This window comes from Canis lupus, chromosome 2 (genome assembly GCF_048164855.1).
Source record: "Canis lupus baileyi chromosome 2, mCanLup2.hap1, whole genome shotgun sequence".
Classification (NCBI taxonomy): Eukaryota; Metazoa; Chordata; class Mammalia; order Carnivora; family Canidae; genus Canis; species Canis lupus.
The window spans coordinates 71,396,688-71,423,245 of NC_132839.1; the positions used below are offsets into that span (position 1 = coordinate 71,396,688).

Below are 26,558 nucleotides of genomic sequence, written 5' to 3' on the forward strand. Positions count from 1 at the left end.
TCACTTCTACATTCCTCCATAGATGGACTCATGATGTCCTATTTAGTGGATCATCATCTGCCACTATCATTTATTTGATGCTCAAATTGTCTCTAACCTGGCCAGTAGAAGCCCCTTCATAGTGGCTTGTGTCCTTTTCCTGTCATCCTCTGAGTTCTTCCTTGCTGTCTGCTCTGACAAAATGTTCCAGGCTCATTTTATACTTTCTGTGTCCCAACCCCAGACTTAGCTGTTTCCACAGGGAGCTCTGGTTCCCAGAAGCTGAAACTGCTATGGAGAAGCCAAGATCTGAATGCAAAGTAGGCTTATTGCTACCAGGGTATCACCGCTTCCAGGCCCATTTGCACACCTATACATACTACTCATTTCCAACTGTATTTATTTCTCTATCTAGCTATGCAAACTGCAACCCATGAGTTCACACCAGCATCTCTCCTTCCAATCCAACACCACAGGGTTCATTCTGGCTTTTTCCTTTTCACTTCCCTGACGACTGTGAATCTTGGTTTGCATCATCCTTAAATGTTTACTTATTTGATCAGTACCCCTATATAACCAACCTATCAATTCCACTGTCACTCTGACCCCTACATGGGTGTGCCCCTCTCCTTACTCAGGCTCTGACCTGCTCAGGGAAACGTTGGCCCCCCACAGCACTCATCCACCCTACTCTGCCCTACTCCAGGGCTGCAATACTCAGTTGTTCAGGAAGAAGGGCTTAATTGACTTTTAAATAAAGGGCTCCTGTAATGTCTGTAATCCTTTGTGTCGAGAGTATGCTAATGTGCCAGTTTTCAATTTAAAATGAATAAAAGACTGCAATGCAGTAGACAGACGAAGTTGAGAGTTTTTTTTTTTTTTTTTTTTTTTTTTTTAAGCTATAAAAACAGATCTCATTATACACAGAATGTCTATTGCAATCCTCAGGGAAATTACAAATTAACTAGTTGAAGGCACTTTGGAAAAAAGTAATTTTTAAAAAGTCATCAGAAAGATCAGTTTATGCCCCATGATTTATTTAAATTGATTTTTCTAACTAAAGGCTGAGCATTTCACAGTTGCAATCAACATAGTTTCCACCTGGCCAACATCTGTTTCCAGGTCCCTCATTTGGAAACCTTGGGATTCGATTTAAAATTTAAGAAGAGTAGAAAGAGACAGAAAGAGGGAGGGAATCAAACTTTTCAGTTCTGAAACAAAATAATGTATGAAAGAAATTCTTAGCCTTACACAAAAGTTAAGAGGAAAGTGATTAATATTCCAGAGTGAAGTATGGCTCTTTCACTTCTTTTGCCCCCAACAAAGGTTCTTGGTAGAAAAAAGTATTTTCGGTATACATTATTATAGTAACATCATTTCAAAAGTGGCTTTCAGACTAAGGTATCCACTCTGGCACAGGTACTGTGCATTCCACAGAGCAGGAAATGCCTTATACTATCGTGAGTAAGCCATCTTCACACCCACACAGATATCTACTGGGCATCGAGCCTCTGCTGCACAAAGTGAGGTCCACACATTGGTACCAGACTGAGCTGTTTGTTACTGGTCTGCTGTGAGAGAAGTATAAAACCCGAGAGTAAGCAAGCATGTAGAGCCATCTGATATTGCCACGGAATCAGAAACATGTCCTGCTGACCAGCGTATAGGGTTCAGTTCAGATAGAGCTCTGGTGGCGGGGTCACTCGTGGCAGGAACTGTGAACCTGACTTGCACAGTGGAATACACATCTGTCACAATGGGCTGCAAACACCAAACACAAACAAGCTGTCCTTTGCCTCAGAAAGCCTGTTGTGAGCCTGGGGGTCACATCCAGAGGGCCAGATGGTAAGTATTTTAAGCTTTGTAGAACATATATGATCTCCATCTTGTATTCTTTTTTCATTCTTTTTGTTTTGCAAACCTTCAAAAATGTAACAACCATGTGCAGCTCGAGGGCTGTACAAAAACAAGCAAAGGCTAGACTTGGCCCACAGGCCACAGTGTGCTGATCCCCTGTTCTAGACAGTGAGTACTACAAAATCATGTGTGGGGAAACAAGGAGAGGTTGGTAAAAGGGAACAAACTGTCAGCTCTAAGATAAAGAAGATCTGAGGATTTAATGAATAACATCTTGACTACAGTTGATGTCACTGTACTGTAAAACTGAAACTTGCTGAGAGAGTAGGAATGAAACAGTCTCACCAAAGGAGGAGGAGGAGGAGGAAGAGGAGGAGGAGATGAGGATGACGTATAGGAGGTGATGGGTGTGTTACTGAACTAGACGAGCAGGAGCCCTTCCACAGTGATCCCATGTATCAAATTACCACAATGCACACTTTCAATATTTTCCAGTGCTACATCAATTATACGTACATAACTCTGAAATTTTTAAAAGGGACAAAATCACTGCTATGGACCTCGTATCATATCATACGACTTTGTGTTTTCCTTCATTTTTGTTATCATCGTTATCCTCCCCCATCATCAGCAAAATTTCTTGAGCTCTTACTATATGCAGGGTACTGGGTTAGAGCCTGGATATATAAAGGCAAAAGGCACAATGCTGCCCTCATCAAGCTTCCAGTCTAGCTGGGATGAAGGAATCTAACTGTGAACAATATTATGAGTATACTCTGCAAGTACCAAGTAAGTATGCTGAGGGTATGTGTTGCAAGAGTACCAGTGCCTTTATTTTTAAGCGGAGGAGGAAAAATGAAATGTAGTGAAATTTTTATCTTTTGTACCAACTTAAGGGAATAAATAATAAACTCAAGGCCATGACCCAGCCATGGGATTAGGGAGTATTTTCAGAAGGGTATTGGCCTGTGTTTCAGGAGGGCTGAGGAAAATGTAATCGAAGCACAAGGCAATGCAAGGACCCGGAAAACTCTTTACCCTAAGTGTTCCTCAGGCTTGTTTGACCACGGAAACTGTTTTGAGAGGAACATTTACTTAGGTCACCAGGATCTCCTCAGATACCTTAAGAAATTCTCACTTATATTATTCTTCATTAGAATTTTAACAGCAGATGTGCTAATATTCTGGAAATTAACTTGGAGCTACACTGATAATGCAGAAAGTGCTATAGAGGTGCCTAGTCCTTTCTCCGTAATGTTTCATTTCCCCCAACGTGAGAAAAAACCACCATCTCTCAGATGTTTGAACCTTCTCAACTCTCCCTTGAGACAGGAGAAAATAGCCCAAAGTTCCCACTCTAAGAACATCCTCGTACTACTGAAAGTAATGTGTTCAAATATGGGCCCAAACCAGCAAACTTTAAAGTGAGGTCACAATGGGCAGACACAGAACCAGATGCCACCCCCCTGCCCCGGATAAGCAAGAAATAGCGCTTTAAAAAGACAGGTCTTATATTTTAAAGTTTGAATGTGTTCCAGGACTCCTATAGAGTTTATTGTGCCTCCGCAGACAATCCTCTGAACTCACAGAAAAGAGTTTTCAGAGGTTTGTACTGATTTCTAGACTGCCACCTTAAACCTCTTCCCCAAGAACAAGCCAGTAATACAGAACCTGATTACTTTCTGAAAAGGAGAGATGTTTCTGATTAATTCAGATGGTTTTAGAGGATATTCCTGGGAGGGCATGTGATAGTTCAATTATAACCAAAATATTAGTGCTTTAAGGTAGTTGGGAGGATAACGGGGATATTTCAAACTCTTCTGGGACGACAAGGCCACTTGTGCCAGTGTTGTGTCCAATGGTGGCCCACAACCTTTCCAACTTACAAACTCACTGTGTAGATCTGAGAAGCCAGGAATGAGTGACCATGTCTCATTCCTTCCTTCATTCAAGAACCATTAATTGAGCACCTGCCCTGCAACAGGCTCTGATCAAGGTGCTGGGACCACAGAGATGGAAGACACAGTGTCCCTGTCTCCAAAGGACTCACAGTTTTCTAGCAGGAGAAAGAAGAGATATGTGACCCCAATAAAAGTTATCACCCTCATGTCCAGCTTAAGACAACTAGCAGCAGGTGCCACTGTCAACTCAAGATAGTACAGTTACTAGGGGAAGGAGAGAAAAAAGTCACCTTTAACAACGGCACTACCCTTCTAAGAAAACACAGTCATAGAGAAAGGAGTAGCTGAGACTACTGCTGGCTTAATAAGCAAAACATTTCACCCGTTTTGGAATAAGCACCCTTTGCTATGAGAGATCAGAGTATTGTCACCATTGGGAGAAAATGAACACCAACAGAGAATCTTTTTTCCTACATTATGAAAAATTCAGAATAAACCATCAGTTCTTCACTAACACATATGCTTTACTTCAGTCAAGAACAAAAGAAACATGACAGTAGCAACTCTGCCATAAAACATGAGCAGTTGGGTTTCTCAAATCTATTTTATGAGAATGATTTTTATCAGTAACTATCACCAATCAAAACAGAATAATCCAAAAACAACCTACAAATCCAACTTGACAATAAAAACTCTGAGAGTCAACTTATCTTCAGGCAACCAGTCATTTATTTAACTTAACAGCCCTCAGTGATGGCTTCCCCAGCCCAGGAAGGGTATCATCTGCGTGGCAGGCTCGGGTGGCACAATGGCAGCTCTCCAAGAGCACGTGTGTTACCCCTACACAGTCGGGCATGTGATAGTTCAATGAAAGCCACACAGAAGGAGCTACTAGCATGGCCTGCAGGAGCCAGGAAGTCTTTACAGAGCAAGCAACATCTTAACTGGGCCTGGGAGGACAAATAGGAGTTTGCTTGCCAAAGGAACGGTGGGAAAGGGGCAGAAAATATGGAGATACAGGAGGGGCATTCTGGGCAGACATCAGCAAGGATTAAGGCATGAGGGCTTCAGAGAATAAGGCCTCTTTCAAACACAAAGTCACATATGGGGATCCCTGGGTGGCGCAGCCGTTTGGCGCCTGCCTTTGGCCCAGGGCGCGATCCTGGAGACCTGGGATCGAATCCCACATCGGGCTCCCGGTGCATGGAGCCTGCTTCTCCCTCTGCCTATGTCTCTGCCTCTCTCTCTCTCTCTCTCTCTCTCTGTATGACTATCACAAAAAAAAAAAAAAAAAAAAATGTCACATATGGTCAGAGCGGGGATCTGCAGGGACTGATCAAGAAGCAGAGGCTGCTGTCCGGTCATTGCAGGCCTTGGCTGCCATGCTGTGAAGTTCAGCCTCTAAGATGTGGGAAGCAAGGGAGTGGCAAAATTCTATGTGTGTTTTAGGCCAATGTCTTCTGGGACAAGGTGAGGAAAGAACTAAGGGCAGGCTGGACTACATTGTGAGGGTCACATAGTTATTTCCCCCAAGGTCTCTTGCTCAAAGTAATTGGCACAGGGCAGCTATTCAGCAGGAGACGAGCCTGTACTTGACTGTCAAAATGAGAACAGCTCCCATCTGACTGATTTTAATTTGTCAAAACCTCTGCTGAGAATGAGGAAGTGAAGAGGCAGCAGCCAAAGCCTCTTCCCACTTTTACCTGGGGTACCTGCTAGGTCTCAAGTGTCAGGGTCTACTTGGGTGAGGAAGCAGAAACAGGCACCTCTCCCACTGGTGGTGCAGGTGACCTCTACCCTGTGTGGATGGTAAGTCACTCGAAGCCAGAGCCTGCCTTTCTCCTTCAGGATGGACCCTGGGTACCCCTCTACCTGCACTCCTCCCGGAGAGGGGACAGCATTCTTCCCTGTCATCCCTGTCCCAGATTCTCCTCTTTCTGTGTCCAACACAAAGGCCACTGTTTGAGAAGTCTGCTGTGTTACCCTGCCATTCAAGCCTTGGTTCAGCTGTGTGAGGCTGGGCCAGTATCCCAGATTCTCTGGGCCTCGATGCCCTCTATCAAACCAGATACTAGTATTTATTATTAGCAGAGTAACTGGGAGGATCAAATGAAACTACCACACTGGCAAACACAGGATGAATGCTTAACTGTAGGTAACCATCCAAACTAACATGTTAACATTCACCGCAAGCACTGTATCTATACCAGTGCATTTTTTTTTAAAGATTTTATTTATTCATGAAAGACAAACAGAGAGAGAAAGAGACATAGGGAGAGGGAGAAGCAGGCTCCATGCAGGGAACCCGATGTGGGACTCGATCCCAGGACTCTGGGATCATGCCCTAAGCCAAAGGCAGATGTTCAACCGCTGAGCCACCCAGGCATCCCTATACCAGTGCATTTTGTTCTCAGGACCCAACAAGATAGGTATTTTAAATTTTTCCATTTTACAAGGGAGAAAACTAGAGTATAGAAAAACTGCCAAAAGTCACTCAGCTTGTAAGTGGCAGAGGCAGGTCTCGAACACTGGCTTTCTAGCCACAGAGTGTGAGCTCTGAGGCATGATGAGATGCTGCTCCGTCGCACCATTTCCCCTCCCAAACTTGCTCTTGGGCTAACTGTGACAAATCTTAAGTTGGCTTATTTCTCATGTTTCCACAGCAACCCAGATTGACTCTAAGCTCCTTGAGGACAGCAACTTTATCTCTTTATCTATCTATCCTCATCGTCTTATGTAATAAATAATTATTTGCTGACAGATGATGTGACTCATCTGCTTACTATCCCCCACAAATGCTTCTATTTGTTGGCATTACAATTTCAAATCTGTCTCACTAGGGCACAGAAGAGTTAATGCAGCAGGCCTAAGACTGCCCTCCCGGGGAAGGGCCTGTGTGCAGACTCAGCCCTGTGCTGGCGTCTGGGAACTGGGATTTCAGGAGGGTAGTGTGGTTTATGTGGAACACCTGCCTTCCTTCTGCGAAGTCTGGAATTTGTGCATGTGCCAACTAGAAGATGACCCTGTGACCAGCCTCTGGCTGGTAAGTTTCCAAAGAGCTTTCCCAGTGGGCATTTCACACAAGTTGTCATAAGTAATCATCCTGTGTGACTCCACTGGAGGAGACTCTTGGAAGCCCACTCCTGGTTTCCTTTGTACATCTCCATTCCCCTTTGTTGTTTGCTCTGCACCTTTTCACTGTTACAAATCTCAGCCGTGAATCCCGCAAGTCCTCCAAGCACACCATCTGCCCCTAGGGTGGTGCTGGGGATCTCAACATAAGAAGAATTAAGAAAATTGGTCCCCAGGTAGTATGTTCTGTTACCTACTGAAAGGATGCCCTAAAATCTTTCCAAGGCCAGTTTAAAAGTGGTCAAGAGTTGAAGCCTGGACCCAGCATTCCCCGCTCATTTAAGAATCCTATCTCAGGCTGGCTGACCAGCTGCAAGGGAAGTAGTTTTGAGTCCCTGTGTTCTAGAAGCTGGCATGCACCCCCCCAAGGGGAGGATGGGTCAGGAACAGACACATGCCCCGGCAGATCCTGAAGTCTCGCTCTGTTGCTTCTTGATTGTGGGGGCCTTGTGCAAGTCACTTAACCTCTTGGGGTTTTAATGTCCTCACCTGCAAAAGGGGATTGACAACAGCACGTGGCATCGAGTGAATGCTCTGTTAGAAAGGAGGCACATGACGAAGATGACCCGAGGAATGCCTCCCAGGGGAGCACTGGCTGCTGTGCCCCAGCTTTTGCCTCAGGAAAACACTTGAAGAGGGAGCAAGGAGAGGCAGCAGGGGCAAAGAGAAAGACACAAGATGGCTAAAACTGCCAGCCACCCAGCATTATTAACAGGAGATGGGCTGGAGCACAGATTCTGAAATAACAAGCAACCTGGACCCCAAGTGCAGCTTCGTCACCTCCTGACTATGGGACCTTGAGTGAGTTACCCAGCTTCCCAAGTGGCAGCCTCCTCATCTGGAAAATGAGGATAAGAATGGTACCTGCCCCACAGGGTGGTTGGGAGCTAATGACAAATCTAGTACAAATCTTTGTGCCTGGCACAAAGGCAGTGCTCCATAAGTCCTAGCTACAGCATTTTGTGAAAAAAATCCAAGTACCATATGTTGTAAAGCATAAGGACTCTATAAACATTAGTTGCTATCATTACTATTATTAGTTAAGGAACACCAGCAGAGACGATACTTACAGTCTTTTCTTATCCACCACTCGTTTAACTCGGATGGCTCTTTGTTCTGAGTAAAGTTTACATACTCCTGTTGTAGGGGAAAACACCAGAACAGAGACCATTTAAAACCGCTTCTCAGGCAATGGTGTCATTAAGTATAAGGAGACACTACCGTCTTCAGCTAGCAAAGCTAAATGTTCTATCATCTATCGTGAAATGCCACATTTGACCTTTAAGATAAAACGAAATACTTTTTAAGTAATCTTCGATGAAATCCAGAACTGCACTCCTGTGCTCCTTCACTTGCTGGGAGTGTATCTCCTTGTGGGCTGGAACAGAAAAGGACAGCAGTCAGACGTTTGTGTTCAATTACACAAGGAACAATTCATCAGCTTCCTCAGAACAGTTTCTTTATGGAAAGTATTTGTAAAAATACAGCAATAAAACAAGTCTGTGTCAAATGACATTACATTTTTAAAAGAGGAAGATTTATTGGGCTTCACAAGAGTAAAAGATTAAACTGCAGAAAACTATAGTCAAAGAATTTATGGTTTATTCCAGCACACAGGGATCATAGTGGATGCTGCTGCTTCTTGAGAGCTGACCCCTTTTGTATTAACAGCATCCAATGCTTAAGCTGACCTTCAAGTAACACGTTTAAATCAGACTCAAGCCCCACGCTCCTCCTGCCTGTCTGGGCTGTTTTTCAGCTTGGAATGCCCTGTCTTCCCCGCTCAGCCACCCCCATTCTAAGGGCCCTTAACACACCAAGTCAAACCTTTCTTCTCAAAGAAACCTTCCTCGACTCTTTAGCCACAAGGATGCCTTGCTTCTGCAAACTATCATATCTGCTTAAGGTCTGTGCCATTTATTTTGGGAGGACAGCTCCCATTTACTGAGAGGCCAAGCATCTACTACACGCAGGCACTCTACAGTACTTTACATATATTACTGCTAATACAAAAGGCAATCTGGATGCCAGTTTACACAAAGAGAAACTAATAAGGTTCAGATTCAATAAGAAGCCCAAGGTCACATGGTTTGGTGACTTAAATGCTGATTTTAGTCATAAACACGTATTTTTAGGTTATTTCAATGAATGTATAGGCCCTTAAGGGTAGGGGACATGAATCATGGTTTTACTATTGGGCAGCTTAACCCATGATCATGTGATCATTCTGCATTCTGCAGATCCACGAGACTGTACACAAAATTCTGTGAGTGTGTGTATTTCTCTGGCAAGAAGGTCTATAGCTTTCATCAGACTCTAAGTGGCCCATCAGGGCTGTGACAGAAGCTTCCCAAATACAAGTTGGAGTCAAGAACATGGCAGCATCTGGCCACTTTGAGCTCTGTGCTATTTAATGTAACAGCTATCTGCCTAAGCACATTACAAAAGGGTCAAGGAAGATATGCAACTTGGGAAGCTATCTCACTGCCCCAGTAACAATGAGACAGCAGTGAAGGAGACGTGATACTAACAACCCTAGTGCCAGCTATGGCCCTAAGCATGCACTGAACACAACTGCATTCTCCTAACTTTAAGAGATACACCCTATAATTGTGTCCACTTTTCAGATGGAGAAACTGAGGTCCAAGGTGACTGAGTGACTTGCCCAAAGCCATATGGGTAGAATGTGGTGGAGCTAGGGTAGGCACCAGAGCACCCAAGGGTCCAGAGCGCAACTTTTCAGCATGCGGGTCTGCTCCTCAAGTTTCATACTCCAGGTAGAGAGCTGAGAGAGCCCTCTTCTGTTCCGGTCCACACCTCCTAACTGCCACACAGAACACAGGGGTGTGCACAATCTGTCTGTTCTGGCCTTGTATCCTTAGGAAATGTCTCGTTGTGTATGAAGAACTCCTCTCCACCTCCCGCATCCCACCCATAGCCTGAATCATGGCCTTTTCATTAGTTTTTATAGCTGATCTTGAGAAAAGAGGAATTTCAAAGTTTTGAGACCTAAATCTGAATAGAAACACACAAGAGACCTCCAGCTGGGCATGCCCTCTGAACCTTGTCTGAGGCTTCACAAAGTCATGGTGGGCCGGCCATGTCCCTCAGAGCACCTCACCTTGTGTTCTCAGTTGCTGAATTGCTTCAGAGCAGGTCCTCATGAATGTCTGAGCATCCTGGTCTATCTGGTCTCGCTCTGTGTCTGTCATCCTTCCGTATTCAGACATGATATGGCTTAAAAAAAAAAAAAAAAAAAAAACAAGTGGGGAGGGGCACAAAATTTTAACGCAGCAGGAAATGACCACAAATGTTGTCTGGGTGGAGCGTGAAGGGAAGAGAAAGCTTTGCTATTGACATGACATTTACGCTGAGACTGGATGAAGAGGAACTGGGCAGGCTAAGAGGTGGGAGAAAATTCTAAATAGCAGAACCAATGGATATGAAGGCCATGAGGCAGAAGATGCTTTCTCTGCAGACCGACCTGCAGCAGCCAGTCCAGCAGCAGTGAGGTGAGCAGGGAGTGGGGTCAGGCACCGGGGCGTACAGGCCTGAGTGGGAATGTGGCCCCTGACTTTGAGAACAACAAGGCAGCTACTGAAGGCTCTTAGCGTCACCCAATGACAGACCTGGATTAATATTAGAAAGACGCTCTGGGTGCCACATGCAGAATCATGGGAGATTCTATCTGGAGGCTCTTGAGATATATGTGAGAAACTGTTTCAGGCTCATTTTTTCCATGTTGACCAGCGGTCTTCAAGACTCACAATAAAAGACCTTTTAGAAACATTTCATTTCTCCTGATGTTAAGTTAGAAAACTTTAATGTTACTGAGCTAGTGAGGGTGCTCACCCACACTAATGCACCATCCTGAAGCTCGAGATATGACAGTTAGAATGCCTTGCTTATCATCCTACAAGCTGGGCACATGTGCCAACATTACTATTAACAGGGATGCTGGCCGAGTATAATTAAACACTCTGGACATTATAACCGAAATTTAGAATCACAAAATATCAAGTTAAAAGGGACCTTTAATAATGTACAGACTCAACTCATTCCATTCCCATATACTAGCCCTGCCAGCTACTCACCCTCACTGAGAATAAAATACAAAGTCCTGGGGTGCCTGGGTGCCTCAGTGGTTGAGTGCCTGCCTTTGGCTCAGGTCTTGATCCCGGGCCCTTGGGACAGAGTCCTGGCAATAGGCTCCCCACAGGGTGTCTGCTTCTCCCTCTGCCTGTGTCTCTGCCTCTCTGTGTGTGTCTCTCATGAATAAGTAAGTAAAATCTTAAAAACAAAAACAAAAACAAAACAAAACAAAAAAACCAACTACAAAGTAGGGATTGCCCCAACCTGACATATGACCTACTTCCTGACATGCACCCTCCTGCCCGGCATTCTAACAACACTGGCTGCTTTGCTACCCACGATTAGCCAAACACACTCCTGACCCTGCCACAGCCTGGAACATCTTCTAGCAGATGCTCTTCCAAGAGATGTCTATATGCTTCCTCCTCATTCAGATCTCTGATCACAGCCAGCTTCCCTGAGCACCCCCTGCGCTCGCCCCCAGCACTGCCACTGTCGCTGATTCTTAAGTGCCTGTGCCGGATGTTACAGTACTGCCTCTGAGATCCAAAGTCACCTTCTACTCTGGTGTGTGATACAAGGACTGGGACACTCCAACATACTGCTACTCTACTACCATCTGTTCCTCACTCTGCTTCATATTCCTTACAGCACTTACCACTCCCTGAAATATTGATGTCTGTCTCCCAGGAGCACATAAGCTTCATGAAAGCAGGGATTTTATCCTCTTTCCTTTCTGTTTTCCCAAAACATAAAGTGGTGTCCAGCACATAGTAGGTGGGCTAACATTAGCTGAGCATCTAGCTTGCACCAGACATGACTCTCGATGCCTTACATGTATTTCATTCACTTATTTAATCCTTGCAATTCATCCATTTGTTCAATTTTTTTAATACAGAACCCCCATACATCAGGCACTGCAGTAGGGGTTGGGATTCCAAAGTTGGAACAAGACTTATTTCTAATCCCCACAGAGGGCGGGTACCAAACCACAGGGGAAACTGATACAGAAACGAGAGGCACAAGGAACTGCTTTGGACAGTGTTGGTCTGCAGGTGGACAGGGGGACCCATGGGGAGAGAGGTCAGTTCATGCAGGGGAGGTGCCAGGCAGGCACTGAGGGAGACAGTCCCCACAGAGGACAGTGGGAAAAGACCTTCCACAAATGTCCAACCTGCAGGTCACTGTTGGAATGACCACACAATATTTGGTCCATACGAGGATAATCCTGAGCATGAAGGGGAAAATAGGAATGCACCAGGTGGTCCCTGCACACTGAGCATCCACACTGTGGCGCTCTCAGGGCTTCAAATCACTGCAAGGGGGAGCATACCACCAGCACACAGTCAGTGTCTCCACACTGAATGTCTAGCATATGTCTACTCCATTTTTCAAGGGAATGTAAATGCTATTGTGATAAATATACATGTATTTAAAATTGTACTGAATCTGTAACTGTAACAGCTATTTCTCCAATCTCAATAGGTTTCCCAAAAATACAATGATCACACAAATATTGCACTGTCAATTGGAGAGGTGCCCTTGAGGTACAGAAGCTGGGGACTGCTGGTATAGCCACTGGAGGATGTTAAACAGAGGAGTCTGCATTTTGCATGCGGTCTCCTGTGGTGGCTGGCCGTGGGGGCAGAGGAAAGCAGGAGCTGGGTGGTCTCAGTCTCAGCTAAGGGAAGAGACTCTGGGCTGATGCCAAGTCAGTGAGGAGGAGGCTCAGCAGCAGATCCGGGGAAGATGTACTAGGTAATGAGGACTGGCTGGCTAAGAAGGGAAATGAGGGCCCCGGGTCCAGAGCATGGAGGGCAGAGGTGTGGAAGGACAGATGTTCAGGTGTCAGGTCAGAGATGACACATGAAGCTTAGGACATGACAGAGAAGGAGATGGAGCAACTGGAAAGAGAGTTCAAACTCTTATTTTTCTGCGATAATTTAAAAACAGCACCAGCTATATAATGGGCATTTGAAATACAGTCATCAAAAGTAATGAAGGCTTGCTGGTGACATAGCCCCTTAAAATTAAGTATCACAATAACAAATTTATTACTGTTTGGAAAAGGTTACCTATCTGGCAAATAAATCCAAAAAAAATATATCCTCACAGGACATGCATGTAGAAATTCATCAAACTTTAATTTTATTTCCTCTATGAGGTACAGAGGGGTAATTTTATTACAGACCTCAATTTACCAAAATATTATTCAATTAAAGGAGACCAAGTTAGGTATAGGTCTAGATTAGTCAATTTACTTCAGCGAGAAAAGAGGAAAAGAACTGGGTAGTAAGTTTATTCACTGGTTAAGAAATACAAAGGATTTTTTTTTTTTTTTTTTTTTTTTTTTAGTTATTTGATTGACCAGTATAAAGGGGCAAGTTCAAATTTGCAAAATGCCATTGACACTGTGCTTATTACTTTAATATGCAGTTAGATGCTTCCTGAGGATACAGAAGAGAAGGGATAGTATAAATGATTTTTCTTTAAGAGTTATTTATCTATTTTAAAAAGAGAGAGAATCTCAAGCTGACTCACTGTTTGTTGAGTGCAGAGCCTGACACAGGGCTCAATCTCATGACCCTGAGATCATAACCTACCCGGGCTGAAATCAAGAGTTGGACACTGAACCGACTAAGCCACCCAGGTGCCCCAGTATAAATGATTTTGTACTCTGTCAAAAGTTACTGAAAAGATATGGACAAAAGTTAAAGGCTACAATCTTATTTTTGCTATAAATATTATGTAGGGGCAAGTAGAGTACCTGTCCATAGTATAAGCCCAATAGCACGGAATTATCCTGTTAATGTCTGGGCTACAGATACAAACAAATACAGACCTTGTTCTCAATAAACTGCATCACAATAGAGATCATTCACAGGCTTATATAGATTCTTTTACACCACAAAGGCTAAATGTTAATAAAGCCTTCTGTGCATTAACACTTCTCGTTGTGCTAAGTGCTTCACAGACATTTACCCATTTAATTCTCACAACTCTACAACGTGGGTGCTATTACAATTCTCATTTTATATATGAAGCAACTGAGGCACAGAGAGGTTAAGTAACTTGCCAAGGTCACACAGCTAGTAATTAGCAGAGTTGTAATTCAAACCAAAGCATCCAGTCTCTGGAGTCTATGCTCTTAAACCACCACCCAGGGGATCTCTCATGTCAAAAAGGAAACAGAGTACAGAAGAAGAGAGGATGATTTTTTCCCCCCTAGTTAATGGCGAGGAAGGTGATCTATGAACCAAATCTTGAAAGGCAGGATAAGGCCATGGGGAAACAAGAGTAGACACTCTTAGTAAGAAACAGATTGGAATCAGGAGAGAGAAGCCTATCTGGAGAACAGTCCGTGGTTCTACCTGGCCAGAGCACAGGACAGGTAGAGCAATGGTGGGCCTCTGGAGCTCATCGAAGGAATTTCATTCTGTAGCTTACAGAAGGGCTGAGCCTGATGAAGATGAATATGGCAGAATCTCGTTAGATGGAGTAGAGGGGAAAGATCAGGCAATGGGGTACCAAAACGAGGCAACTGTCTCCCAACTGCTGTGTAAAGGGTTGGGGCTGGTGCATTTCTGTTAGACTGAAGTTTAAGAAAGGAGCAAGGGCAGAGCCTGGGTGGTGGTCAGCTGGGACTGGAAAGAGGAGATGGATCTGAGACATAAAAGTTTCAGAAACGGCACAGCATCATCAGATTGGAGACCAGCAGTCATCGATAGAAACAAGGGACACATAAGAAAGAGAAAATGAACTGGAAATATGAAAGAAAGAAACCACTATTAACGCTTATCCTTACAATGCAGTTCAGAAGGAGAGAAGTAATGCTCTGGAGACCAAATGTTCCATGACTGACACTTCGTTCTGAAAAAAGAAACCAGGGCAAATGGACTTTTCAAACCATTTGGTGATAAAATCTGGAGAAATGAAATTTTAAGTAACAAAGGCTGGCTCTCTAAATTCTATGATCTACGAAGGAAAAAGGGGAGTCCCTGTGATACGTGGTACAGCCCAACAGAGAGTGAGACACCAGTGCCATCTACCAACCCCACGTACTGACTGCTTTCACATGATGGGCACTCAGAAAAGACTTGCTTGCAATGGGATCTTTGTTGACTTGATCTGACCACTTTAATCCCAATCTCCAGAGGGCCACTCGGCAAAGTCTGGTTCCAGGAGGGAGGCCAGGAGGGGGAAGTCACAAGAGCAGAACTGTGTGGAGTCAAAGCCAGAGGCCATGGGCATGGAGGACCACCAGTCAACCACTCACTGTTTTAGCTGACTTCAGGAACAAGTAGGGATTGGACTGACAGAGATCAAAATATAGGCTTGATCATAAGACTCAACTCAGGTGGCCCCCAATGGCATTTGGCAAGTGTGCTGCATGTCCCGGCCACACATGCCCTTTCACGCTTCTGGCTGGCTGTTCCTCGTCTTTTCTGTGCTCTTCAAACTGCCAGCTCCTTATGCTCCATCTTCAGGGTGAGTAGTTACCATTTCCTGCTCTCTGAGCACAGCCCCAGTCTCTCTCTCATCTTCCTCTGGGCCTGCGGACATTGCCTTCTCTCTGCTGCCCACGGCTAAATGCCCACCTCCTGGCTCTGCTATCCACCTGGCCCAGGTCGGCCCCGCAATGCTACTCCCCTCCCCTGTGCCATCCACCTTTAAAGGAGGGCGGTATGTACGCGGTGCCCAGAGTGCCTGCACAGAGTGAGCACTGCTTGTACTCGTTACTAATAGCATTTTTTTTCCCTGTCTACTGGATCTTTCCCAATAAACATGGTGTCATTTCTCTCAACTCAAAACAAAATCAAACCTTTCAACTCCATGTCTCCTACCAGCTAATCTCTCCCTTCATTTGGGTAAGACTCTTGTCAAGTTTGCATCCCACTCTCCATTTTCCTGACCCAATCCAAACAGGCTTCACTCTCCTCACTCCACCACCATCCTCACTCCCAGGGACATCCGGGGCCCCCACACTGGCTCAGCCCTTACCCAGTCACTCTAAACACACTAGACGGAGTGGATGGCTTCCACTCCCGGCCTTGTGTTCCTCCTCTGCCCTCAATGACTCCACTCTCCTGATTTCCTCCAACTTCATTCACTGCTCGTGTTCAGGCTTTTTGTTGACATCTCTTAGCCCCCTGAACACTTAAAGATGGTCAGTTCATAGCTTGGTCCCTGAATTTCTGCTGTCAACACTGCTCGCTGGGTGAGGCAGTCTGGTCTCCTAGCTTCAGCAGCACAAATACCAGCTTTATGCTTAAAAGTCTCAAACTTCTATCTCAGCCTGAACCTCTCCTGGAATTTGAGACCTGAATATCCAACTGGCTACCCAACACTTCCAGCCAGACCTCAGACTCACCTTGAGGAATACACCCCCATACTGAGCCCTGGGCCTGCTCTCCTCAAACCTGCACCTGCTACAGGCCTCTCTATCCATGAGGACAGCACTCCCGTTCCTCCCAGCTGCTCAGGCCTCACACCTCACATCCTCCCCTTCCCTGCTTTTCTCTCCCAGCTCCCGTCTAATCCATTAACAAATCTCTTTGGCTCTACCTTCAGAATATTTCCTCACTGTTACGTCTCTGGTCATGGCACTGACATCCCTCACCTGGACTTAATGATAGCTTCCCAGAGTGTCTGCTGCTGCAGCCTATCATAACATACCAGCTGTACTGACCCTGTCACAGACTCAGTCATGTCCTATCACTCTTCCTCCTCTGTACAAGACCTACCTAGCAATAAAAGTCAAGGTTCTTGCCAAAATTGACAAGATCTTTAAGATGACCTACAAGATCTGGCTCCTGCTGTCTCTCTGAGCTCATCATCACTTACACCCCAATCCCTCTGTCGTCTTGCCTGCTCCTGTGATGTTCCAGACACGCTCCTACATCAGGATCTTTATACTTGCTGGCTGCCCTCTTCTGGACTGTTCTTCCCCCAGATATCTACATAAACTGATCCCTTACTTCCTTTAGGTGATTACCAAATGTCCCCTTCTTAAGGAGGCCTTCCCTAACCTACCTTTATAAGACTCTTTTCTGACATGTTCTAGCCACTTTCCCCTCCTCCTTGCCCTTACCTAACTCTAACATTCCACATAGTTTACTTTTTCTTTGTCTGTCTTCCCCCACAAAAATATAAGTTCCACAAAGGCAAGGACTTTTGTCTGTTCACTGCTGTGTCCCCATCAAGAGCAATGCTTAGGATCTGCAAGGCTGATAAATCAGTACATCATAATCAAATACTTTTTGAATAGTCTGACTCAATCCATGAGGCGACTGCAGAGCAGGCTTGATACATGGCTGCAACTATGCTCCTTACGAGGCCCCTCCCCCCTCAATTTCAGCCCACTCCCCAGACCTGTAGGCACCCTTGCAAAGCTCTTCCAGAGCCTTCCCTGGAAAAGCCACTGCATCCATCCTGATGGCAGGCCCCTCCTAAGAGAAAGGGAGGAGTTAGCTGGGAGTTCTCCATTCCAGCTACCAGGTAGGTCCCCTCTTCTCCCTGGCACCTCCCCACTCCCCAAACCCAGCTGCTCATTTTCTGGGGGAGAGCTGGGAAAGACAGAAGGAAGCCCCTGGGGTTCTCAGAAATAGATGGCCCCACCCTCAGGAGAACTTGGAAGGGAGACGAGTGGTTTGCTATCCCAACACTCTCCAGCATATTGTTTGCTGAACTAGTTTGGCCTAACATGGTAATGCTGGTAATGCTAACAGAATGTGCCCTCCAAAAGGTGCGTGCTCCATCCCTCCTCCCATCATAGCATGGGAGGGAGAGCAGGGAGGAGGGGGGGCTCCAGCCTTGTACTCCTTCCTCATAGAACCAGTCTCATCAGAAAGGGAGGCCAGAGGGGTCAGGGACACATAAACAAGAAGGGTACTCACTTCCGAGTGAACATACACCCTGTGGGCAGAATGGACCTACAAATGACCAATTCCAAGAACATTAGATTAACATCCTCCTACTCTAGATTTTGATTTAATGGAAACTCAGCTCAGTGAAACTGAAAAGGTCTAAAGGTTAATTTGATAAAACTGATCACTCAATTAAAAGGTGATGTTCCTTTAGGAACATTATACATTAACCTTTTAAGCTGGAAATTGAAGTATAGTTATTCTATTAGTAAAAACAGAAACCAAAGAAGTTTTCCTCCCAAGTAGTATTGTTTTGTTGCCAAGCCATTGCAGAAAAGGTACATCTACCAGAAGTGGAGACATTATTTTTAATTAAAATCATTTAAGACATCCAGCCAGAGGCTACCTCCATTGCATGCTGTTCTGCTCTAGTAAAATGTCATTACAAAAAAAAAAAAAAAAAAAAAAAATGAAATGGGTCAATAAAGTCTGAGCTCTACATTATGGAAAAAATTACAGCTTCCTAATTATGTCAAACTAACAAAGCTTTATGAGTCTGAAGGCAATTTTTCTTTCAATTCCACGTTCCTACTCCACCCAAAATGTTCTGGCCATGGCCAGCATAGCACACTGGGGGCAGGGGTGGTGTAAAGGCAGGCTGCAGAACGTTCACCACTGTCTAGGAAGGGATTGGGGGGACTTGATGAGGGCCAGTAAGGGAAGCCACCCTCCATCCAGAGAGAATGCCAGTCACTTAGGGTGTTTCTGTGTCAATCAGCTTCCCTAGTGTCACCCTAAGTGCCTGCCCCAGCCCCCTCCCATGGGAGAAGGGCGCCTTTTCCGATCAGGAAGCTGGCAGAGGAACCAGGCACAGACATGGACATGCACATGCACCCAGCCATGGCTACTTGCTCTCTTTCCTCTCTGGAATCTGCTTGCTTACAGAAAGCAGAAGCCCTGGGATCTTCTTTTCTCTCATATGCTGTATAGGGGCTTGCCCCTGGCTCTCCATGCTCCAGGGACTGCAACCATTCAGTGGGTATAATGGCTGAGTGAGTCTGTCTAATTCAGGAGCCTTCAATAAGGCAGCTCACTCTCAGACCTAAGCTCTGCCACCCTAGATTTTATCAGTGAGCAAGCTGATAACTCGTTCATCTCCATCATGTTGACCTAACCCTGCATCATCCCATCTCTCTCTCTCTCTCTCTTCTCTCTCTCTCGTTCTCTCTCTCTCTCTTTCTCCCCCACCTCCCTCCCACCTCTCTCTGGCAGGAAGGAGAGGTGAGTTTTTAACTGCCCACCCCTATAACTTCATCACAGATCACATGGGGTTCCAGTGCAGTTACTCTTCATACCAAGGGGCTTCTCTGTGTCAGGAACTTGAACACATCTCATCTAATCCTCATAAGAGCTTCATCCACATTGTATAAAAAAGAAAACAAGCATGAGATGTGAAGTGAGCTCTAGACACTGACGTGACTAATACCTGGCAGAAGTAGGGCTGAACTTAGGTGTGACTGCCCCCCGCAAGCTCACGCTCTGTCAAAGGGACCATTAACAGGGGCAGGAGTGGAACTCAGAATTCATGAGTTGGCAATGAATAGCTTTAAAGAATAGGACACTGAGTTTCCATAACAAGGTAATAGAGCTGTCAAGACTAAGAAAGCCTCAGGAGCTAGAGCTCTATCTGATGCTCAAGACACATGACCAGTTAAATGGTAGAGCAGCACCAGTCCTTGGAGACCCCAAATGTCAGTCTGAATGTCTGCTGCAGGTACCTGGGAAAGAGGAAGCCCTGGGCCAGCAGCCAGCTATACTGGGTGACATCAGGAAGAGGACTCAGAGTGGTCTGGGAACACAGACACACAGTGTATGGGAGCCGAGAAGTAAATGCCTTCATATCACTATTATAATCAAAAGTTTAAAACTACTGCAAAGTTACAGAACAGCACCCTTATAAAATAATCTTACAAATGCATGGAAATTCACTGTCTTATGTGAATCTCTCAACTAGCTGGTGAGGGATTATCAACCCTTCTGTTTAGAGCAGAACTTTATAAGCTTTTTTTGAAAAGGGCCAAATAGTAAATACATTAGACTTTGCAGGCCATGTAGTCTGTCACAATCATTTAATTCTGCTGTTGTAGTACAAAAGCAGCCAGAGATAATATGTCAATGAAAGGGTTTGGTGGTATTCCAATAAAATTTATTTATGGACACTCAAATGTGAATTTCATGTAATTTTCAAATGTAGTAAAATCTTACCCTTTTCCCCCAGCCATTTCAAAATGTAAAAACTATTCTTAGTTCACAGGCTGTACAGAAACAGGCAGCCAAGGTGGACATTGTTAAACCCCTGGTTTGGAGAAGACATCGGTTTTACAGATTAAGGACTTTCTCAGGCTCACAAGTGGCTAACGAGGGAGTGGGGTGGCTTGAATGAAACCGACCTTTAACACACTTGCCTTGTTGGATGCCTTTTCAAGGCAAAGGGAAGTTAACCATGGATTTCCAGGAAAGGCCTCTACAACCACTGGTGTAACCTAAGTTGTCAGTTACTCAAGGAAGGAACTGGACAGAGAGGTTTATGCCAATTTTGTTTAAGTTTTCCAAAATGACTATAGCTTCCATTTTCATGAACCATAAAATTAGTCCTTGATACATACACACCTCTGGAAATGAAATTTACACTGCCATCTAGTGTTGAGCTATTATTTTAACTGAGAACTTAAAAACAAGGCCATCTTGGCAGTATGCACTACGAGTAATAATTTTACTACATTCCAAAATTATACAAATGAAATACACTTAGAAGTATAAAGTTGCCTATGATGACATTTCATATATCCCATCCAACCTTCTCATTAATTCACACAGTACCCTTGAGACTGAGTCCTACAGTAGACGGGTGCACCATCACCAGGTGCAAATGAAGGTCCAGGAAGCCCAGGCGACAAGAGATTTCCCTGTAATGCTCCTGCATCTGTTGAGAGCTGGAGTCTTATTCTGGAAACTATTCTATAAGTCTCAATCAAAATGCTTTCTGTCCTTTGAAAAAGCATCCAAACCAAACTCTCTCTAGATTAAGAGTTCTTGTCATGCACATTTATATGACCTGCATCATCCTATCACTTGTTCAATAAGCACATACTGAGAAACTGTGTCTTATTCACGTCTGTTTCACAACGTATACAGTACATGTAGAGATACAAACGTGGGGGCATCAGCATAGAAGATTATGCTGTCGGGATATCGTGACCTCAAGGGTGTGCAGGATAGCAGAGCCTACCCAGGATACATGAGCTCCTTTCTGCTCTGCAGAAACCACCACTAAACTGACCCTCCCCTCTACAACTCTGGGTGGGCAAGTAAAAAGTAAGGACAAAAGGCTCAAAAGGAATATAGGTATGGGAAAGAACTCAGTTACCAAAGCCATGGTAAAAAGTATGCACTTACCTATAAGCATTAATATAATCTTTCCTGTGTTCCAGAAGAAAATCTCTCAGTTTGCCAATGTGTGAAATCTAGAATTAAAAGAAAGCAAATAATTTATATAGATAGGCATGTTACACTTACCTGCAATAAATTTTAAATTAATAGAGGATAGACTACAGGTTGTAGACAAATTTTGAAGCTACAAACTGGGCAACTTTGGTTTGGGCTTCTCATATATAGTTGAGCCTTCAACAATGTGGGAGTGATGGGCACCAACTCCCCCTACCAGTAGAAAATTCCTTATATAACTTTTGACTCCCCCAAAACTTTACTAGTACCCTATTGACTGGGAGCCTTACCAATAACCTAAGCAGTCAGTTAACACATATTTTGTATGTTATATGTATTATATACTGTATTCTCGTAATAGAGCAAGCTAGAGAAAAAAAATGTTACTAAGAAAATCATAAGGAAGAGAAAATCCATTTACAGGACTGTACTGCATTTAACATAATAAAATCCACGTGTAAGTAGACCCATGCAATTCAAACCCATGTTGTTCAAGGGTCATCTGTCATCATTAACTAGTTGGATAACTCCCAAATTCCTGGGCTTTGGTGTCTCATTGACAGTTCCTTCTTCCCGTAAGTGTTGTGATAGGATCTAAGACGTTAGGAAGAGATTATCTCTATGGAACTTCAAGATTATATGAGATAATGCATGTCTAGTAACTATATAGCATGTGCTCAGTAAAGACAAATTCCTTTCCTTATAAGTGTCATAACTAAAATTTTATAGACAGATACTCCTCCTTGAGAGTGTTCTGAGGATGGATTCTAAGGCTGAAGATGTCAAGTTTATAGACAGGGCTCCACAGAGCAGCAGTTAAAAGCTTCAGGGGCAATGACAGATCCCTACACAGCAAACCTCCATCTTCCCAATGGCCAACTTCCACAGATGAACAAACACAAAGGTACAAAGGACTGTATTTGTGACCACTGTTATCTAGTATAATAAAACCCCACTCAATAGCACCTCCCATGTGTCAGGTACTACATGTGGAGATAGGGATTACAAAATTAGTAAAATAAGGGATGATCCCTGGGTGGCGCAGCGGTTTGGTGCCTGCCTTTGGCCCGGGGCACAATCCTGGAGACCCAGGATCGAATCCCACGTCAGGCTCCTGCATGGAGCCTGCTTCTCCCTCTGCCTGTGTCTCTGCCTCTCTGTCTCTCTGTCATGTGTGACTATCATGCATAAATAAATAAAATCTTTAAAAAAAAATTAGTAAAATAAAATAAAAAGAGGTAGGAATAAAACTACAACCATGTTGACAAATACAAAAGTGTTTCCAGAAGGAAAGAATGATTGATTAAGCCAGTGGCCAGCTCTGTCCTTTGACCACTGCTCACACTAGCTTCTGCCTAATGTTCTTTGTACTTATTCCAAACATATATAACCCCAGCCTCGAAGGGTCCACTGAACTTTCATCTTTTCCATGGAAGTTTTTCTGTCAAGGCCAGGTCAGGCTAAGTTTCACTTTGCTCTCAACTTGAAAGCACTTCTGTATACCACTCACATGGCACTAAATTACACATGGCCACGTCTTCTGGCTTTTCTGTCAGTGGGACGATGAACTATGTGGGAACAGGCGGGGCTGCTTCCCCAAAGTTCCAAGCACAACATAGGATCCAGGGGTGGTCACTAAGTATCTGTGGAACCAGTCTATGTCTAAGTACAAAGACAGTATTTATCACAAGGGAAACATTCAGCGTTTGTCTGGAGATAAGTAAATAGGTTCCATTAAATTTTCCACAAATTCTAGATAAATAATAAATATGGTTCAGAAAAGTACCTTCAGGCATCTGAAGAGCAGGAATCAAACTAAAAATGAAATATGGCCTTAACATTCACTTATTTACCAGGTAACAAACAAGGGTTTAGAGTCTGCCTGACATCCCTGGCCCCGTGAGGTACACTCACTCACACAACCTCGTTCTCTCCCCCAGGGCCCTGTTGTGAGCACAGGCGGCACTGCTCTCCAATGTTAACCAGTTTGGGAAAGTGAACCTCACAGAAGCTAAGTGATTCATCCAAAGTGAGACACACAGAGCACGCGGCAGAGCTTAAAGGTAAACTCAGGACAGTCCGAGTTCAAATTCAGCATGTTTTCCTGGACAACATAGCTGCCTTCCTCACACCCTTATTCCTATTTTCCACTTAAACTGCATCATAAAATCTGATTTCTAAGACAGTGAGGAAAATATTTAAGGGAAGTACAAACAGGTGTTTACTGTACAACATATAAGATTTGATTTGTTATTCTCCTGTTTTAAACTTTCAGTGTTTCTATCTTCTTCCCCAAGCCGTACTGACAAGGGGCCAGGTAAACAGTACACAGTAGTCAAGTGGATGGCTTTAGTACATTTGGCAGTGGTGGATTCTGGATTTAAAATATGCTGCAGCCAAAGGAAGTAGCTCTGTCAGCAGTCACCTCCAGGCCTGAACAATGGGGTCAAGTCCAAGCTCCCATAAAGCCCTCAAGGCCCTTCACAGTATGGCTCTAAAGATCCCGCTCACACTCCCCACCAGGCTCCAGGTCCCAGGGCTCCCTGCACACACACCCAGATGGCTCTCCCCTTCCCTGGAGACCCACCTCCCTCCTTCGCAAACGTCTCCTCTTTCAAGATGCTCTTTTCCTCCCAATTCTGCATCCCCAGGCACAGCCAGACCTCATCACCTACAGAATGTGGCACGTGTACCTATTTCAGCACCCCTTCTTCAGGGGACCACAATGACTAGCTTTATTTATTTTTTTAAGATTTTATTTGTTCATGACAGACACAGAGAAAGAGAGACAGAGACACAGGCAGAGAGAGAAGCAGGCTCCATGCAGGGAGCCTGACACGGGACTTGATCCCGGGTCTCCAGGATCATACCCCAGGCTGAAGGAGGTGCCAAACAGCTGGCCATCAGGGCTGCCCCCAATGACTAGCTTTAGACTGATTTCCCTATACCAGACGGCCAGCTCCTGGAAGGTGAGAGGCTGTTTCTCTTACCCATAACTCATCAGGCACAGATTCTAGAGCAAAGCAGAGCCTCAAAAACTTTCATTGTATGTTGAATAAACAATGGGTACCAAATAACCCCCAAAGGATTACATTTACTGTTGTAGGCAGTGTAATGCCACTCTCTCCCCCAAAGACGTCCAAGGTGTAATCCCTGGAACCTGTGGATGTATTATGTGACAGACTAAAGGAGAATTAATGTAGCACATGGAATTACAGTTGCTTGTCATTTGATCATAAAATTTTAAGGGAGATTATCCTGAATTTTCCAGGTCTGCAGGCCCTGTAATTTCACAAGCATCCTTAAACGTGGAAGAGGGAGGCAGGCGACAGAGGGAGTGTCATGAAATGGGAGAAGGACTCAATCTAATGCTGCCTGCTTTGAAGATAGAGTGGAAGAGACAAGGAACGTGGTCAGCCGCTAAAAATTAGGAAAGGGAAGGAAATAGATTCTCTTCTACAGTCTCCCCAGAAAAGAACACAGTCCTGCCAACACCTGGATTTCAGCCTAGGAAGAAAGACCTCTGTCTACAAAATCATAAGATAATAAATTTTTGTTGTTTTAAGCCACTGGGCTTATGGTAATTTGTTACAGCCTTAAGAAGAAACTCATACACCTTGTCTTAGTTTAAGCTGCTGTTAACAAAATCCCACAGGCTGGGTGGCTTACAGGACAATACAGTATCACAGTTCTGGAGACTGGAAAGTCCTAGATCAAGGGCCAGGAGATTTCCTGGGGTGTGGTTGAGAGCCCTCTTCCTGGTCTGCAAATAGCTGCCTTCTTGCTGCAATCCCACAAGGTGGAGAGGTGTCACCTCTCCCATGTCTCTTCTTACAAGGGCGCTATTCTCATTCACAACCTAATCACTTCCCACAGGCCTCACCTCCTACCACTATCACACTGGGATGTAAGGGCTTCAACATATGCATTCGGGGCGGGGGCGGGGGTAGTAGGGAGACATAAACATTCAAAGTAGGTTAACAGGCTTTTTGTTAGGAGTCATTAAGCTTTCCACAAAAAGTTTTTAACAAGTCCAAAGGAATCTAACACATAGGCTGGATCCCTCATTGCCCTCTACCCCCACCTTTAGCTAGCTATAGTCTACCAGGATGGAATGGTGCAAGGGGATGAGTGCCAGGAGCAAGAAGGCCCCACAGACATCTCAAAAAACATAATTAGAAGAGGTTTCTCTTAAAGTATAATAAATATGATCCAAATTTCTTGTGTTCTGTGATGGCAAATTTCTATGAAATGAGTTTATTAAAACAAACTAAAGCTTGTTCAGTATTAAATGCAATTCTTGATAAATTAAGAGATACTAAGTAATTACTGACTTAATATCAGTATAACTCAATACTTAACATGAGTATAATGAACAAAATATTTCAAGTGTATAAATGAAAAGAAATACATGAGCATTAAAATTTCTGTAGGTATTCGGCAGCCATGAAATTCTATTAGACTCCTAAAATAGATACACACAAAAAAGTCACAACAAATAAGAAAAAAAATTTCAATAGGTCTTTGATTTATCTAAATAGATACCCTTAAGCCCCAAATAGCATTATATGATAGGACTATCTTCATAATGAACAATTTGGCAATTTAATCACATGACTACCACCATCATCTTTGTAAAGATTCTTGGCCAAACTGATCTGTTTACTGTTGTGCTTGGTCCTATTTTTTGAATAAACTGCTAAAGATAGTATATTATATTTCATACAATGGTCCTATTTTTTGAATAAACTGCTAAAGATAGTATATTATATTTCATACAATATGGCCCTTAAGTTTTCAAAGTTTTAGAGGCTGAGTATTTCTATGCTTTAAATTTTGAATGCTTCCACACACAGTGCTAATTTGAAAAGAACCACCTGTATGTGTGTATCCAAAGAGAATGCCTCTTACTCTTAAAAGGAGAAAGGCCATTCACTGGAATGTCAAGTCTGACATGGAATCAGAGAAAAATGAAAGATTTATTGCCCCATAAAGATCTACAACTAGTGTCAATTTCTTTTTGGTATCACTGAATGACGCGGGAGGAGGTTAGGGAGAGGTACTGCGAAGAAGCAAGAGGTCATTGGAAAAGTCTCTGTGGGACCAAGTGGATGACAAAATGCAAGGGCTAAAAACAGGGAGTTTTCTAGGGGCTGAACCATGTTGTGGGACACATCACAGCCTCGAGTAGATGAGGGACCCATAATTTTCATAGCTCTGTGCCTTC

At 44.1% G+C, this 26,558-nt stretch overlaps 1 protein-coding gene and 1 long non-coding RNA gene across 11 annotated transcripts in view; one reads left to right on the top strand and one right to left on the bottom strand.

Moving 5' to 3' along the window:
* Nucleotides 1–26,558, bottom strand: part of STX18 (syntaxin 18) — a 120,275-nt gene that overhangs the window by 25,735 nt on the left and 67,982 nt on the right. For all 8 annotated transcript variants that reach the window (XR_012021035.1, XM_072806414.1, XM_072806413.1 and 5 more), the window contains exons 2-5: nt 21,284–21,351; nt 9,991–10,106; nt 8,170–8,247; nt 7,940–8,006 (exon numbers count right to left, since the gene is read on the bottom strand). Coding sequence is in view for 7 of the 8 variants with exons in the window: in XM_072806414.1 (XP_072662515.1) it covers nt 7,940–8,006; nt 8,170–8,247; nt 9,991–10,106; nt 21,284–21,351 (329 nt within the window). In the remaining variant the exon portion in view is untranslated. The remainder of the gene's footprint in view (nt 1–7,939; nt 8,007–8,169; nt 8,248–9,990; nt 10,107–21,283; nt 21,352–26,558) is intronic.
* Nucleotides 1,582–24,896, top strand: LOC140621371 (uncharacterized). Of its 3 annotated transcripts, none has more exons than XR_012021089.1 (4): nt 1,582–1,824; nt 14,774–15,449; nt 23,272–23,394; nt 24,603–24,896. It is a non-coding gene; the product is annotated as an uncharacterized lncRNA (long non-coding RNA). The 3 variants fall into 3 exon arrangements; XR_012021087.1 differs by lacking the exon at nt 14,774–15,449 and adding an exon at nt 22,061–22,235 and having other exon boundaries at nt 1,596–1,824; XR_012021088.1 differs by lacking the exon at nt 14,774–15,449 and having other exon boundaries at nt 1,606–1,824.